We start from the raw sequence: 13,133 nt of genomic DNA on the forward strand, positions 1-13,133 counted from the left end.
AGACCTGATGTGTCCAAGGACTGCATTGTGATCTAGTGTATTTGTTATGGTTTCTATGGCTGGATGCCTTTCCTAATGCCAACCAGTTTACAGCATGTAGTGTGCTTTTCTTGTGCTACCAGCACTAGTGAGGCTGCTATACAGCTTGTAAGACTACAAAAACCCAAGGCAGAGTGGGGTGCTTTATGCTTGGAGATGAAAGTTAAGGTATAAGAGGAGATGGGGCAGAGCAGGTCCTCGTAGACAAGCTACATGACTACTTATATTTATGAGTGAATTAATGAGCAGTAGTAGTTGTGATGAGATATCATCCAGATTGCACCTCAAGATATGAGGTGAAAAGTGAGTGGAAACAGAGGAAACTAGGAGTGCAAGTGGGTGGGAATTTTCCAAATAATTTTAACAAATTGTACAAAGTTTAGTCTGTTCCCCATTTAATAATTTGAACAAACTCTAGTGTCTGGTTTATCCTTCTGACTGTTTAGTGCTGTCTATACAATACAACACTTGACTATCTTGTACACTGTTTGATCTGTCTCCCAGACTTGTACAGTTTGATCTGTCCTTCAAACTGTACAATTTTTGGTCCGTTATCTGTCTGTCAAACTCTTCTTCAGACTGTAAAGTGTTTGGGCTGTCTTTCATATTGTATGAAGTTGAGAGAATTCACCGTTGAATAGTGCACTAATGAGTTTGATAAAATTGTACGTTTGATCTGTCCTTCTTCAGTTTCAGTCCATACAATATTGAACATGTCCTCCTTCAGTCTGTATTTGTCCTTCTATCCATATTGTGTTGAATGAGACTATACAGTATTGGGCAAGACCCCTCTCTATCTGTAGTGTTGGATTCAACAAACTATAAGAGTGTTGAATTAATCTGTATTCAGACTATACAGTGTTGATTCCATCTGTCATAAATATAACATATTTAACAGAGCTGGAGGTCTGTCTTCCTTCAAGCTTGTCCACCTTCAGTTATATAGTACCGAGTCTATTTTCCTGCAATAGATATAGTAAACCGTACGTTATTGCTTCTGGCCTTCTTCAGTAAGTATAACAAGAATGTCTTTTAAAGGTTGATTCATAAGCAACTATGCTGTCAAACTTGAGATTCAACTGAGAAAATCTATTATACGTGCGGCTATACTTTTGCCAACTACGTTGCTCAGACTCTCGAAAGAGGCTTCAATTATGCCGTTGATGGAGCCGAAATTTACTAACAATAACTTTGCATTGGTAACACCTAGACCTGGTATACATTGCAGTGTTGCCAATAGAGAACTTGAACTTTGATCTTCTTCAGAAGAATTTCGTATTCGCTTGAAGGGATTCTTCTCTGGTTGCGTGCCTGTATAAAAGAGTTGTGTGAGAATCCCGGCGGCGTCAGCTTGCGAGGAAACAGGTAGCAAGACTAATCCTAGTTCAAACACGCAAAAATTCTGGACATTGGCGTAATACTGTGTCGTCATGGATGTCTTTTCGGCGAGGACGATTATTTTGAAGACGTCAGCTCTTCTCAGTCTCACCATCTTTTTCTTATAGGCTGTAGCCTGAGACACCAACTCTGCCTCCGAGATGTAAACCACGCACACACTATTTGCAGGACGAAAATCGATGTCGGGTTTGTCGTCGAAGAACAAAACACGAACATTGGCCTGAATTTTGGTCACCAATTCTGAGTTGCACCAACGTGAATTAACCATGATGTGATTTGGGACGATTTTATTTTCGGGGTCTACTGAAGTTTTACTTTGCTGTGTGTTCAGTTGTTGATTAGAAATATTCATTGTCAATCTGAAGTGTATTGTGAGCTACAAAGAAAGGAAGAGTAGATGAGAGAGGGGGAAAAAAGAAAGACATTCAAAATGTGAAAAGTGAAAGTCAAAACAAACCGCCATCAAAATATGAAACTTTAGAATATTTACTTTCGTACTTGAAAAAAAAATATTAGTTTTTGTAACTTATTTTATTTTGTTATTTCTATTGAAAATATAAAAAAATAATATCATTATAGCGATATTTTGCATAAACGTTAATATATAAAGACTAATACAACGTATGCATATGTCGACCAAATATTACTGGTTTTATTTTTATTTTTAAATTAATGATTTAATTAGCTATTGCAAAATATTAATGCTGTAATTACAATTTCCATTTACTAACAATATATATATATATAGACACACACTTTATATATATATATATATAGACACACACTTTATATATATATAGACACACACTTTATATATATATATATATATAGACATACTTTATATATATAGACACACACTTTATATATATATATATATATATATATAAGGATTGCCGGAAAATTTTATCCTGCAAATATCAACTTTTTTTTAAATAAAGCAAAAATAAATATAATGAATTACAACTAAACTAAATTTACATACGCACATAATATTAATAATATTTTTTGTTTAAACACATGGCAAGTATTTTTAATGTTGTTTTGGTAAGGAGGGCGTCTACAGTTGACTACATAAATTCATACCTGGTCTCTTATCGATACCTTACGAATGAAAGACAAAGTCACCGGCGGGATTCGAACACAAAACAGAGAAGATCACTACTGAATATTAATTTACTTTAAATACGGGCACAAAAGAGCACATGTACCTACGTATACGTGTTTAAGTGAGGTATTAGCTTTATGTTTATGTACGTGGGGTTATGTGTAGAAGAAACCAGTTGGGACGACGTTCCTTGTCTTCAGAAATGTCTTGAAGCCACCCTAACCCGATCTACAAGTCGACCAACGTCGCCACCACTAACAACAACTGTCCTTACAATATGCATCATTAATTAAGGTTAAAAGTAATAAACATCTTGGAAGATAGACACAACATGGCCTCACCCATCCGGACTTATATAACTGTCGGCAGACAAATCTTACGGGGAAATGGAATATTTCAATATTATAGGCTGTCGTCAAAGCCAAGAAACTTCATGAATTTGTCGACTAATTCCCTGCGAGGACACGGTGAGAAGCTGAGACATTTAAATTTACGATTATTAAGTACTTTGGCGGGCCTCGGGCTCTTAGGATCTGTGGGCTTAAAGTATTATTTGAGACCAGTTCTTGCTGTTTCTAACGACAAGAACGATGATGATTATAATGAAGACACTGAAAATACTTCTAATACAGTCAGCAATCGTGTTAAATACAATTTCATTGCTGATATAGTGGAAAAAGCTGTGCCAGCTGTCGTTTATATAGAAGTTGTGGCCAGGTGAGTTTCAATTAAATTTAATTAAAAGATTCAAAGTTGGAATGCCAGATTAGCTTAGTTAGATATAATTTTTTCGAATTGGATATCTATTTTAATATATTTTGATCTATGTTGTTATAATGATTAGGTATCTTACTTACTGTTAAACTTCCACGTGCTCACTATAAATGATGCAATACCTATGGAACCGGAGTTAGACCTTCGGACTATTAGGAAGTCTGTACGCTGTATATATGATCATACTTCATTCAGTCAAGTCTGGGACCGTTTTATATAACTCACATCACAATGTTTGGTTATATGGGGATGTATTATACGTAGTGGTAATTGCTGTTTTGTCCAAGCTCAACACTCACCGAGATCTATGGCTCGGTCCGATCCACAGATCCCTATCTCCGGATAAACCACACCTCCGTTTTGGTTGAGGAACACTGTATTCTGACATGCAGTGGTTGATTGAATATGGTGCATGTGTTACAGTCGGAGCTTGTTGCACCCTTTTCACTGTTCAGTTTGTTTTTGTTTATTTATTATTGTGGTTGTTTAACCTCGGGTTAACTCTGATCGAGTTGATCTATGGCCAAAGGCGCACTCTCCAGATGTGACTGACTTGTTTTTCTTTTTTTCTCCCAAGCTGTAATTTTTAGGATTACATCATTATCTAATGTGTTCTCACTTGAGTGAGATTTGGCTGCTATTTCTAGCAGACAGTGTTGCATGGTTAAGAAGTTCGTTTCGCACTCTGTGGTGGTTTCGGGTAGGTCCCATTGTGTGGAACTTTTAGCAAGTGTATTTCACAATAACCTAAAGTTCAGCAAAGCCTTGTCAGTGGACTTTGGTTGATGGAAGCCCGGTGGAAGGGACGTCAATGTTCTTCGTTAGCTGAACTAATCGGTCACCTGTATTAACACCACCACCTTTGCCTGTTTGAAAGGACTTGGGCTAGATCTCCGATCCTTCCTTCATCCCCACCAATTTGGGAACTCTAGAACTGGAAAAAAAATCTTGGGCACTGTCCTTCACTCTCCGAATGAGAGACCCCTCTCACCACCACTGATATTAGAAAGGTACTAGCGATCATGTTGAGCAGTATTTCTTAACCATTTTTTACCTAGGGACCCCTTTGATTCCTATTTTACAATACTGGACCCTCATAGACATTTGATGTTTAAAAAAAGTATTTTGTGTATTGTAGAAGTATGACTAATGTATTGTACTTAAACTTTAACAACAAAATCTTATATGTCCCCGCAAGGGTCATATGGACGCCTGTTGGGAACTACTGATGTAGAGGTCAAATGGAGTTTGGGAATGTCTAGCCCTCGAAGCCCTATACTTCATGAGAAGAGGAAAGAGAGAGGTTTATTTCCTTCGTTTTCTTTTAATATTCTTGTGTTTCATACAACGGAAATTATAATTCTCAAAGAAATTAAAAGAATTATTTTTTTTAAATTCAGATATTGTTTCAGTCCATTTTCTTGCTTTTCACCCCATTTCCTTTCCCCATAATAGCTATTCCAAAACTCCACAGAGGATCCTTCATTAGATTTTGCTGGTGGTGATCAAGGTGAACACAATTCAAATGTGAACCGTCCAACCCATGCTAGCATGGAAAGCGGACGTTAAACGATGATGAGGATGATGATGATCTTATGTAGAAAACAGCAGAGCAGCTGTCTGAATGTATTGTATTTGAGATGATACAGTGTAGACGTAGTAGAGGGCAATGTGAAGTGCTGTTATTTCTAAGTCATTCTATGCGCATAGACATTCCAACCACAATCATTCCATCTTCTTGTATATTTAAGATTACATTCTTTGTTATCTATTCTTGGCTATAGATAAAAAAAAAAAAATGGTTGAGAACCCCTTAGACCCTCTCTACAAGAATTTCAAACCTTATGTCTGTGGTAGAAAAAATTATATAGCCTGAGGTATTTAGAATATAACATGCTCAAAGGCACTATAGAATGCTCTCATAGGCGCAGGAGTGGCTGTGTGGTAAGTAGCTTGTTTACCAACCACATGGTTCCGGGTTCAGTCCCACTGCGTGGCACCTTGGGCAAGTGTCTTCTACTGTAGCCTCGGGCCGACCAAAGCCTTGTGAGTGGATTTGGTAGACGGAAACTGAAAGAAGCCCGTCGTACATATGTATATATATATATATATATATATGCGTTTGTGTGTCTGTGTTTGTCCTCCTAGCATTGCTTGACAACCGATGCTGGTGTGTTTATGTCCCCGTTACTTAGCGGTTCGGCAAAGGAGACCGATAGAATAAGTACTGGGCTTACAAAAGAATAAGTCCCTGGATCGAGTTGCTCGATTAAAGGCGGTGCTCCAGCATGGCCGCAGTCAAATGACTGAAACAAGTAAAAGAGTCAAGAGTATAGTGGTGAATTAGCAGTGATCAGAGCATTGGACTGAAGGCTTCGAAGTATTTGTATTTCTTCTTACTACCTGTGCTTAGAGCTCAAATCCCACCAAGGTCAACTTTGCTTTTCATCTTTTATGGAGTTGATGAAAAGAAAAGTCACAATCCAAGGATGTGGATTGATGGAACTGTATGTTGACTGGATGCTTTGTGTTCTGAGTTCAATTCCTGCCATGGCTTCCTTGGCAGGTTGACTTAATATGTCACCTGGTTTCAACACCATTGCTTGCCACCTTTGGTACATTTAGCCAACTCTACTCTATTGCAAGCATTCGGGCCACATCTCTGGTTTGAGGCTACCTTTCTCTCTTCTTCTCTTCTACCAGCTCCAAATAATAAAATTTATAAGAAGTTATAGGCAGCACCTTACCTTTTGACTGAAAGGTTTTTAAAAGAAAAAGTCATTTATAATCATAAACTGTAATTTATTTGATATCATAATTGTCAGCTTACTACAATATAAACTACATTTTTTATTAGCAGTATATGACAGAATTGAGAATATGAATGCAAAAGTCTTTCAAGTATTTTGTAATATCATCCTGTGTTCTGATTTCAAACCTCACAAAATAACAACTTTTATCACTGGAAGAGATATCATACTTAGTTATCTCCCTTCTCTTTCTGAGTTGATAGCACACGCAAATGAAGTTTACTGTTTCATCATTTCAGGATCAACAAAATAAGTACTTCGAGTACTGGAGTCAAGAGTATCAACTCTCCCAATTTAAAATTGTTGGCCTTATGCCTAAATTAGACACTATTATTATTATTATTATTATTATTATTATTATTGAGTGAGAGAGCAGTGCATGCCATCAAAGTGACACTGGGGTAATATATACGAAGCCCAGTATACCCATCATGACTACCCGTCTGATAAGGGTTCACTAGGCACATGCATCACAACCATATGTGTGCAACATGGTTATTTCATATCAAGATAAACAGCACATGATCTTGCAAGTGGGGCCCAGTTAGAATCTTCTTCTGGTCGAGTAACCCATCCCGCTCAAAAGGTCCCTGAATAATGGTTGTTTAAGGATGTTGAACAAAACACCCATGTTTCCAGAAGCGAATTATTCAAACCCCAAAGAATTCCTGTCAACACATGGCTATGATGCTCCCCCATTACTTCTGCTCATGATCAGAGATGCACATATCGTCAGCCACTAAGGGGCATGCTCAACTGGTTACGGTCAAACAACTGACAAGCAAATCTGTGGTATTGAGCAGAATATTTGCTGTAGCCCATCTTTTATACCAAGACAAAACAATGTACATGATAACACTTCCAATCAGTTAAGATCAGAAGCCATGAGAGCCACTGCCTGGTACTGCATCAGGGCATTATCATCATCATCATCATCATCATTTAGCGTCCGTTTTCCATGCTAGCATGGGTTGGACGGTTCTACTGGGGTCTGTGAAGCCAGAAGGCTTCATCAGGCCCAGTCAAATCTGGCAGTGTTTCTACGGCTGGATGCCCTTCCTAACGCCAACCACTCCGTGAGTGTAGTGGGTGCTTTTTACGTGCCACCCGCACTGGTGCCAGACAGAGCTGGCAAACGGCCACGAACGGATGGTGCTTTTTATGTGCCACCGGCACGAGGGCCAGGCGAGGCTGGCAACGGACACGAAACGGGGCGGTGCTGGCAACGGTCGCGAAACGGAAAGTTCTCTTACATGCCACCGGCACTGGTAACACATCTGCAATTTCCATTGATCGATTTCGATTCTGATCCTCACTTGCCTCATATTATTGTTATTTCTGTCTTTGTATTATCCTCCTTATCCTTCGCCCTGGTGGCAAATAAAAGAAACCATTATTATTATTATTATTGTTATTATGGAAAGCAGCAAGCTGGCAGAATCGTTAGCACACCAGGTGAAATGCTTAGTGGGATTTTGTCTGCTACTACGTTCTAATTTAAAATTCCACTGAGGTCAACTTTGCCTTTCATCCTTTCGGGGTCAAAAAATTAAGTACCAGTGAAACACTGGGGTTGATGTAATCAACTAGTCCCTTTCTCCAAAATCTCAGGCTTTGTGCCTTTAATACAAAGAATTATTATTATCATTATTAGATATTAAGGTGGTGATCTGGCAGAATTGTTAGTACACTGGAAAAAAGCTTATCAGCATTTCATCCATCTTTATATTTTGGTTTAAAATTCTACTGAGTTAACTTCACCTTTCATCCTCTTGTAGTAATGAAATAAATATCACTTGAGTATTGGGTTTGATGTAATTGACTTGCACACCTTCCCAAAAATTGCTGGCTTTGTGCCAAAATTTGAAGCCATTATTATGATTATTATTAGACTGGCAGAATTTGTAGCTCTGAGATTTCTCATTCTGCATATACATATCCAACCGTGCTGTGTCAAGTTTGCTTTTTATTGCTTGTTTCTTGTGCCAATGTTAAAAATCCTAAAATTATTTATAAAGATCCTATGCTTTTCATCAGTCTAAAATTGATAAAATTAGACCAATCAAATTCATTTGAGTGAATTTAATTTCAGTCCTTTGTGCTTCTCATACAAAATAATTATTACTGAATAAATAATTTGAGCATTGGACAAAATGCTTTCCAGTATTTAGTTACGATCCCTTACATTCTGAGTTCAAATCCTGCTGAGATCAGTTTTGCCTTTCATCCTCCTGAGGTCAGTAAAACAAAGTACTTGTCAAGTACCAAGTGGCAGGCCATTATGGAAAAAAATAATAATAAAAATAATAATAATAATGAAATTATTGTATACAGTGCTCAGGTGCACCACAACTGGTCAGAAAGTGCATATAAAGTACATGCAGTAATGTAGAAATGTCTGGAAAGTGAACAGTGTATGAGTCAGATACATGCTTGTGTGTGTATGGAGGGGAGAAAATCAAGTGTAGTGTTGGCGAATCTCAGGAAGCATGGAAGTTTTGAAGGATGCAGTGCTCCGACAACTAACAACCGATACCGGCAGTTTGTTCCATGCTTCAGCAACTCTCAGCGTGAAAAAATATTTCCTGAAGTCATGGGAACTGTGCTGTTTTCTTACTTTGTAAATATGTCCAAATAAGAGAAGGTATAGAAGAAGGAGAATGGGAGAAAGCAAAAAGTGTTGAAAATAAATGAAGAGGAGCATCACCACCACCACCACCACCTTATCTCTGAAGGATAATTTATAGTTGTGAAATTGAATCACAAGTCATTCAGATTAATACTGAGCTTCCACAAATTTAGTAAAAATGAAAATGTGCCAAATGAGGAGGAAGATATAAAGCTGATATACAAAAGAGAGGGAAACAATAGATTGTTAGGAAAGATCGAACGAATAATTCTCTCTGATTTTGGTACAGAGCTAGCAATTTTGAAGAGAGGTATGTAAGTTGATTATATCACCCCACCAGTGCTCAATTAATACTTATCTTATTGACCCTGAAGGGATGAAAAGCAAAGGTGACTCTAGCAGTATTTGAACTCAAAATGTAAGCCAGAAGAAATGTTGCTAAGCTTTTTGTCCAGCATGGAAATAAGATAATATTAATGACTAGCAGTATCGCCCGGCGTTGCTCGGGTTTGTAAGGGAAATAACTATATAAGCATTTTTAGAGAGTTACTTCCCTTATAGATGCCAATTCGGGCTTTCTTAGCCATTTCTGTTTTGGTGTCTTCGAGCCATGAAGTCGTTGTTCTAAAAGAATGCTGGTCTCCTTGACAACGCTTTACGACGTTGATTTCTTACACTCCCTTCCCCACAGCTTCACGAGGGAGGGAAGAAGGGGGAAAAGCAACACAGGTGCAGGTGTGACCATGGACGCCAACTCTGCCGCCATCGACACACGGCAAAATATGCATTAAAATGGAATAAAAAATGATGTTAAATTATTTTTAAAATCGTAGACTCATCGTAGACGCGCGCTAATAGCCAGACGGGCTCGATATGAATTACGACTATAAGATACCCGAATTTGGTTAAACTGCACCACAAAATGTGGGAGTAGTTAGGAATCTAAATCGAAGGGGACAGACACTCACACAACTACAGTTTTATATATATAGATATCAAACAGAAACACCCAGAAAACATTGAATGCTTTTTAACATTAACACAAAAAGTACATTGGAGGTACCTTTAGGTGAACTCATTCTCAGTGTAACCAGCATTGTTTTCTCTTTGCAGGAGTCCTTTTCATTCTGTTTTGTCAAATGGATCTGGTTTCATAGTAAACGAAAATGGTATTATTCTTACAAATGCTCATGTGGTAGCTAACAGAACAAATGTTGTTGTTAAATTACATGATGGGAGGAAAATAAATGGTACAGTCTTAATAACAGACCCAGTGTCGGACCTGGCTACAATCAAGATAAATGCTGTAGGTATTCATTTCATTTCATTTGAGTTTGAGTCCATGCTCAGGCCAAGTCGAAGACTCCACCCTCAGAGTCTGGTGTGGTTGCCAGGTTGTATTCTCTGTTTAATTTTGACATGTGTAGGAGCGAGTTTGAGTCAGTTTGTGCTCGTTGTGTATATCCTGGGAGATGGGGTTCATCTCTAATGGTGCTTAAGTATCTATCCAGCTGCAATTTGAATGATTCCACACTACATTCTGATAGATTTCTGACATATACCGGAATGGAGTTGAATAGTTGTGCTCCTTGAACCAACAGACTTGACTCTCGCAGGGTTTTTGCTGCCTGGCCAGCCTTTTTGTTGATTGGTGGTAGCTGGCAGCGTCTTCCGTGGCGCAGGGAGTGGTAGGTTTTGATACCAAAGTTTGGCACCTTTTGCTCTACCATATATAAATATGTTACTGAAGATATTTAACTCTTTCACATTCTCTGTCAAGTGTAATGCTTATTTATTCACATTGCTTTGAATTAATCATGCATTATCCTGTAACTTCAAAATTTCAATGGTAAAATTGTTCATTTTTTTTATAAAAGAAGTAGAATATTTGGGTCACATATGGTTGGTTTAAACACTAAAGGGCTAAACTTGAATATTGTCACACTAATTTTGTCTGAGGATGATAGGGCAGTGGTACTCTAACAAATACCACACACCCTCCTAAAAAAAAAAAGTGAAAAATTTTGTCTCACACCCCTCAGTATACATGACTTTTCGACCTTTGTGTCTATTCTTCAGTCAAGTTTCAATTTCTAAGATTTGAACTATTTCACTTTAACCCTTTTGATACCAACCTATCTGAGACTACCTCTGATTCAATGATACAAACTTCTTTGTTTTAAAGTGATTTAGCTGCATTTCATCTGTCCTTACATTCTCAAGTTCAAATTTCACCATGGTCGACTTTGCCTTTTATCCTTTCAAGGTCAATAAAATAAAGTACCCGTTGTACCGTTGGAATCAACTTATCCCTTTCCTCTGAAATTACTGGCTTTGTGCCAAAATTTGAAACTAATTCATGTTCCAAACTCTAGCTTAATTATAACTAAGTTTTCTAAATACTTCTTAATTTTCAAAATCATTTGAAACAAAGGCAGTGTATTGCATCAGAAATATATGAAAAGGGTTACGATAACAAAATAAATTTGTTTATGTGTTTTATCTTTTTTGATATCTTTCAGTCCAAACTGCCTGTCTTGAAACTGGGAAAGTCAGAGTCTCTACGGACAGGTGAATGGGTAATAGCAATGGGAAGCCCCTTTTCTCTAGCAAACACTGTCACATCAGGAATTGTAAGCACACCATTGAGAGGCAGTGAAGAGCTGGGACTCCATCATCAGAACATGTCCTATATACAGACAGATGCTGTCATAAACGTAAGCTTGTTATTGCTGTCTTGTAATTTCCACAACAATGACAGAGAAATATTTTTATTGGTTTTCTTCATTCCAGGTTTCCAGTTGACCCAGTCATGAATTTACTGTGTTTTTAATGATGAGGGTGACAAAGGATAATGTATGGTAGAGCGAATTTCAGAATAGCTTTTCATTTCTCTTGACAATATTCACATCCTTCAAAGAGGGGCATGTGTCTTCTACTCATGAGGCTTTAGTCAGCCTCATGAGTAGATTTGGTAGATGGAAACTGAAAGAAGCCCATCATGTGTGTGTGTATATATATATATATATATATGAGAGAGGATATGGAGATACATATATATATATGTGTGTGTGTGTGTCTGTATTCATCCTCACCACCACTTGACAACCCAGTGTTGGAGTATTTACATCCCTGTAATTTAGCAGTTCTGCAAAAGAGACTGATAGAATGGGTACCAGGCTTAAAAAATAAATTCTGGGGTCGATTCATTTGACTAAAATTAACTAAAATGTGTGTGTGTGTCTGTTTATACACACACACACACACACATATGAGAAAATGAGATGACAACATTTTCTTATTACCACTCTTTACTCAACTAATCCTTTGTTCTGAAGTATATGAAAATTGAGTTTTACACCAAGTGTGTATATATTTATGTGGGTGTGTATACATAGGTGCAGGCATGGCTATGTGGTTAAGACAAAGAAAGAGAGATGTAACAGATGCTTACACACACACACACATATACGCATATATGATGGACTTTTTTCAGTTTCTGTTTCTCAAGTCCTCTTGTAAGGTTTTGGTTGCACCAGAGCTATAGCAGAGAACACTTGCCCAAGGTGCCATGCAGTGGATCAGTTTTGAAACAAACTTCTTCCTACACAGCCATGCATGTGCCTCTGTGTGTGTTTGCGTGTGTGTGTGTGTGTGTGTTGTGTGTGTGTGTGTAAGGTGTCAGAAGAAACTCCATATGGTGTACTCAGTGCAAGCTATGTACACACAAGAGGTGCGGTGGTATCACTGAATGACTAACAGAGAAAGTATTTTTACATGTGACAGATGTGCAGGTACATTAAACAACAGGATTGTACAAAAAATAGATTCCTTCATGTCAGGGAGGATCCTTAGAAATAGTAGACAATTTCTGTTACGTAGGTGATCAAGTTAGTAGTGTTGGAGGTTGTTCTGAAAGCATAGCTGCTAGTATACGAATAGGCTACAGAAAATTTAAAGAGCTACTATCTCTGTTAGTTAATGAAGTGCCTCTCCCTCAAAGTGAAACTCAGATCGTATGATTCCTGTGTACAAACAGCTGTGCTACATGACAGTGAGACATGGGCTGTGACTACTGAGGATATGTGAAGGCTTAAAAGAAATGAAGCTAGTATGCTCTGCTGGATGGGTAATGTCAGTGTGCATATATGACAGAGTGTAAGTGATTTGAGATAAAAATTGGGTATGTGAATCATCAGATGTAGTGTGCAGGAGAGAAGACTGTGCTGGTATGGTCATGTGATGCATATGGATGAAGACAATGGGATAAAGAAGTGCCAATCCCTAATTGTGGAGAGAATGTGTGGAAGGGTTTGACCCAGGAAGATATGGGACAGTGGTGAGAAAGGATCATCAGACATTGGGCCTCACAGAGGGG

At 38.0% G+C, this 13,133-nt stretch overlaps 2 protein-coding genes across 4 annotated transcripts in view; one reads left to right on the top strand and one right to left on the bottom strand.

Annotated features, from left to right (window-relative positions):
* Positions 1-4,832, bottom strand: LOC115219869 (Fanconi anemia core complex-associated protein 24-like). Of its 3 annotated transcripts, none has more exons than XM_036509701.1 (2): positions 3,616-4,832; positions 1-1,813 (listed from the first exon to the last, which is right to left on the bottom strand). In XM_036509701.1, the coding sequence occupies exon 2, from the start codon at positions 1,787-1,789 to the stop codon at positions 1,115-1,117; it is 675 nt and encodes a 224-aa protein (XP_036365594.1). In that variant the 5' UTR covers positions 1,790-1,813; positions 3,616-4,832; the 3' UTR covers positions 1-1,114. The 3 variants fall into 3 exon arrangements, with proteins under 3 accessions (XP_036365594.1, XP_036365593.1, XP_029646026.1); XM_036509700.1 differs by having other exon boundaries at positions 3,439-4,832; XM_029790166.2 differs by having other exon boundaries at positions 3,400-4,831.
* Positions 2,446-13,133, top strand: part of LOC115219868 (serine protease HTRA2, mitochondrial) — a 26,108-nt gene continuing 15,420 nt past the window's right edge. Inside the window, exons 1-3 of the mRNA XM_029790165.2 lie at positions 2,446-3,259; positions 9,869-10,061; positions 11,278-11,472. Of these exons, the coding sequence (XP_029646025.1) occupies positions 2,874-3,259; positions 9,869-10,061; positions 11,278-11,472 (774 nt within the window). The 5' untranslated portion in view covers positions 2,446-2,873. The remainder of the gene's footprint in view (positions 3,260-9,868; positions 10,062-11,277; positions 11,473-13,133) is intronic.

The sequence above is a fragment of the Octopus sinensis genome, linkage group LG15 (assembly GCF_006345805.1).
Source record: "Octopus sinensis linkage group LG15, ASM634580v1, whole genome shotgun sequence".
Lineage (NCBI taxonomy): Eukaryota > Metazoa > Mollusca > Cephalopoda > Octopoda > Octopodidae > Octopus > Octopus sinensis.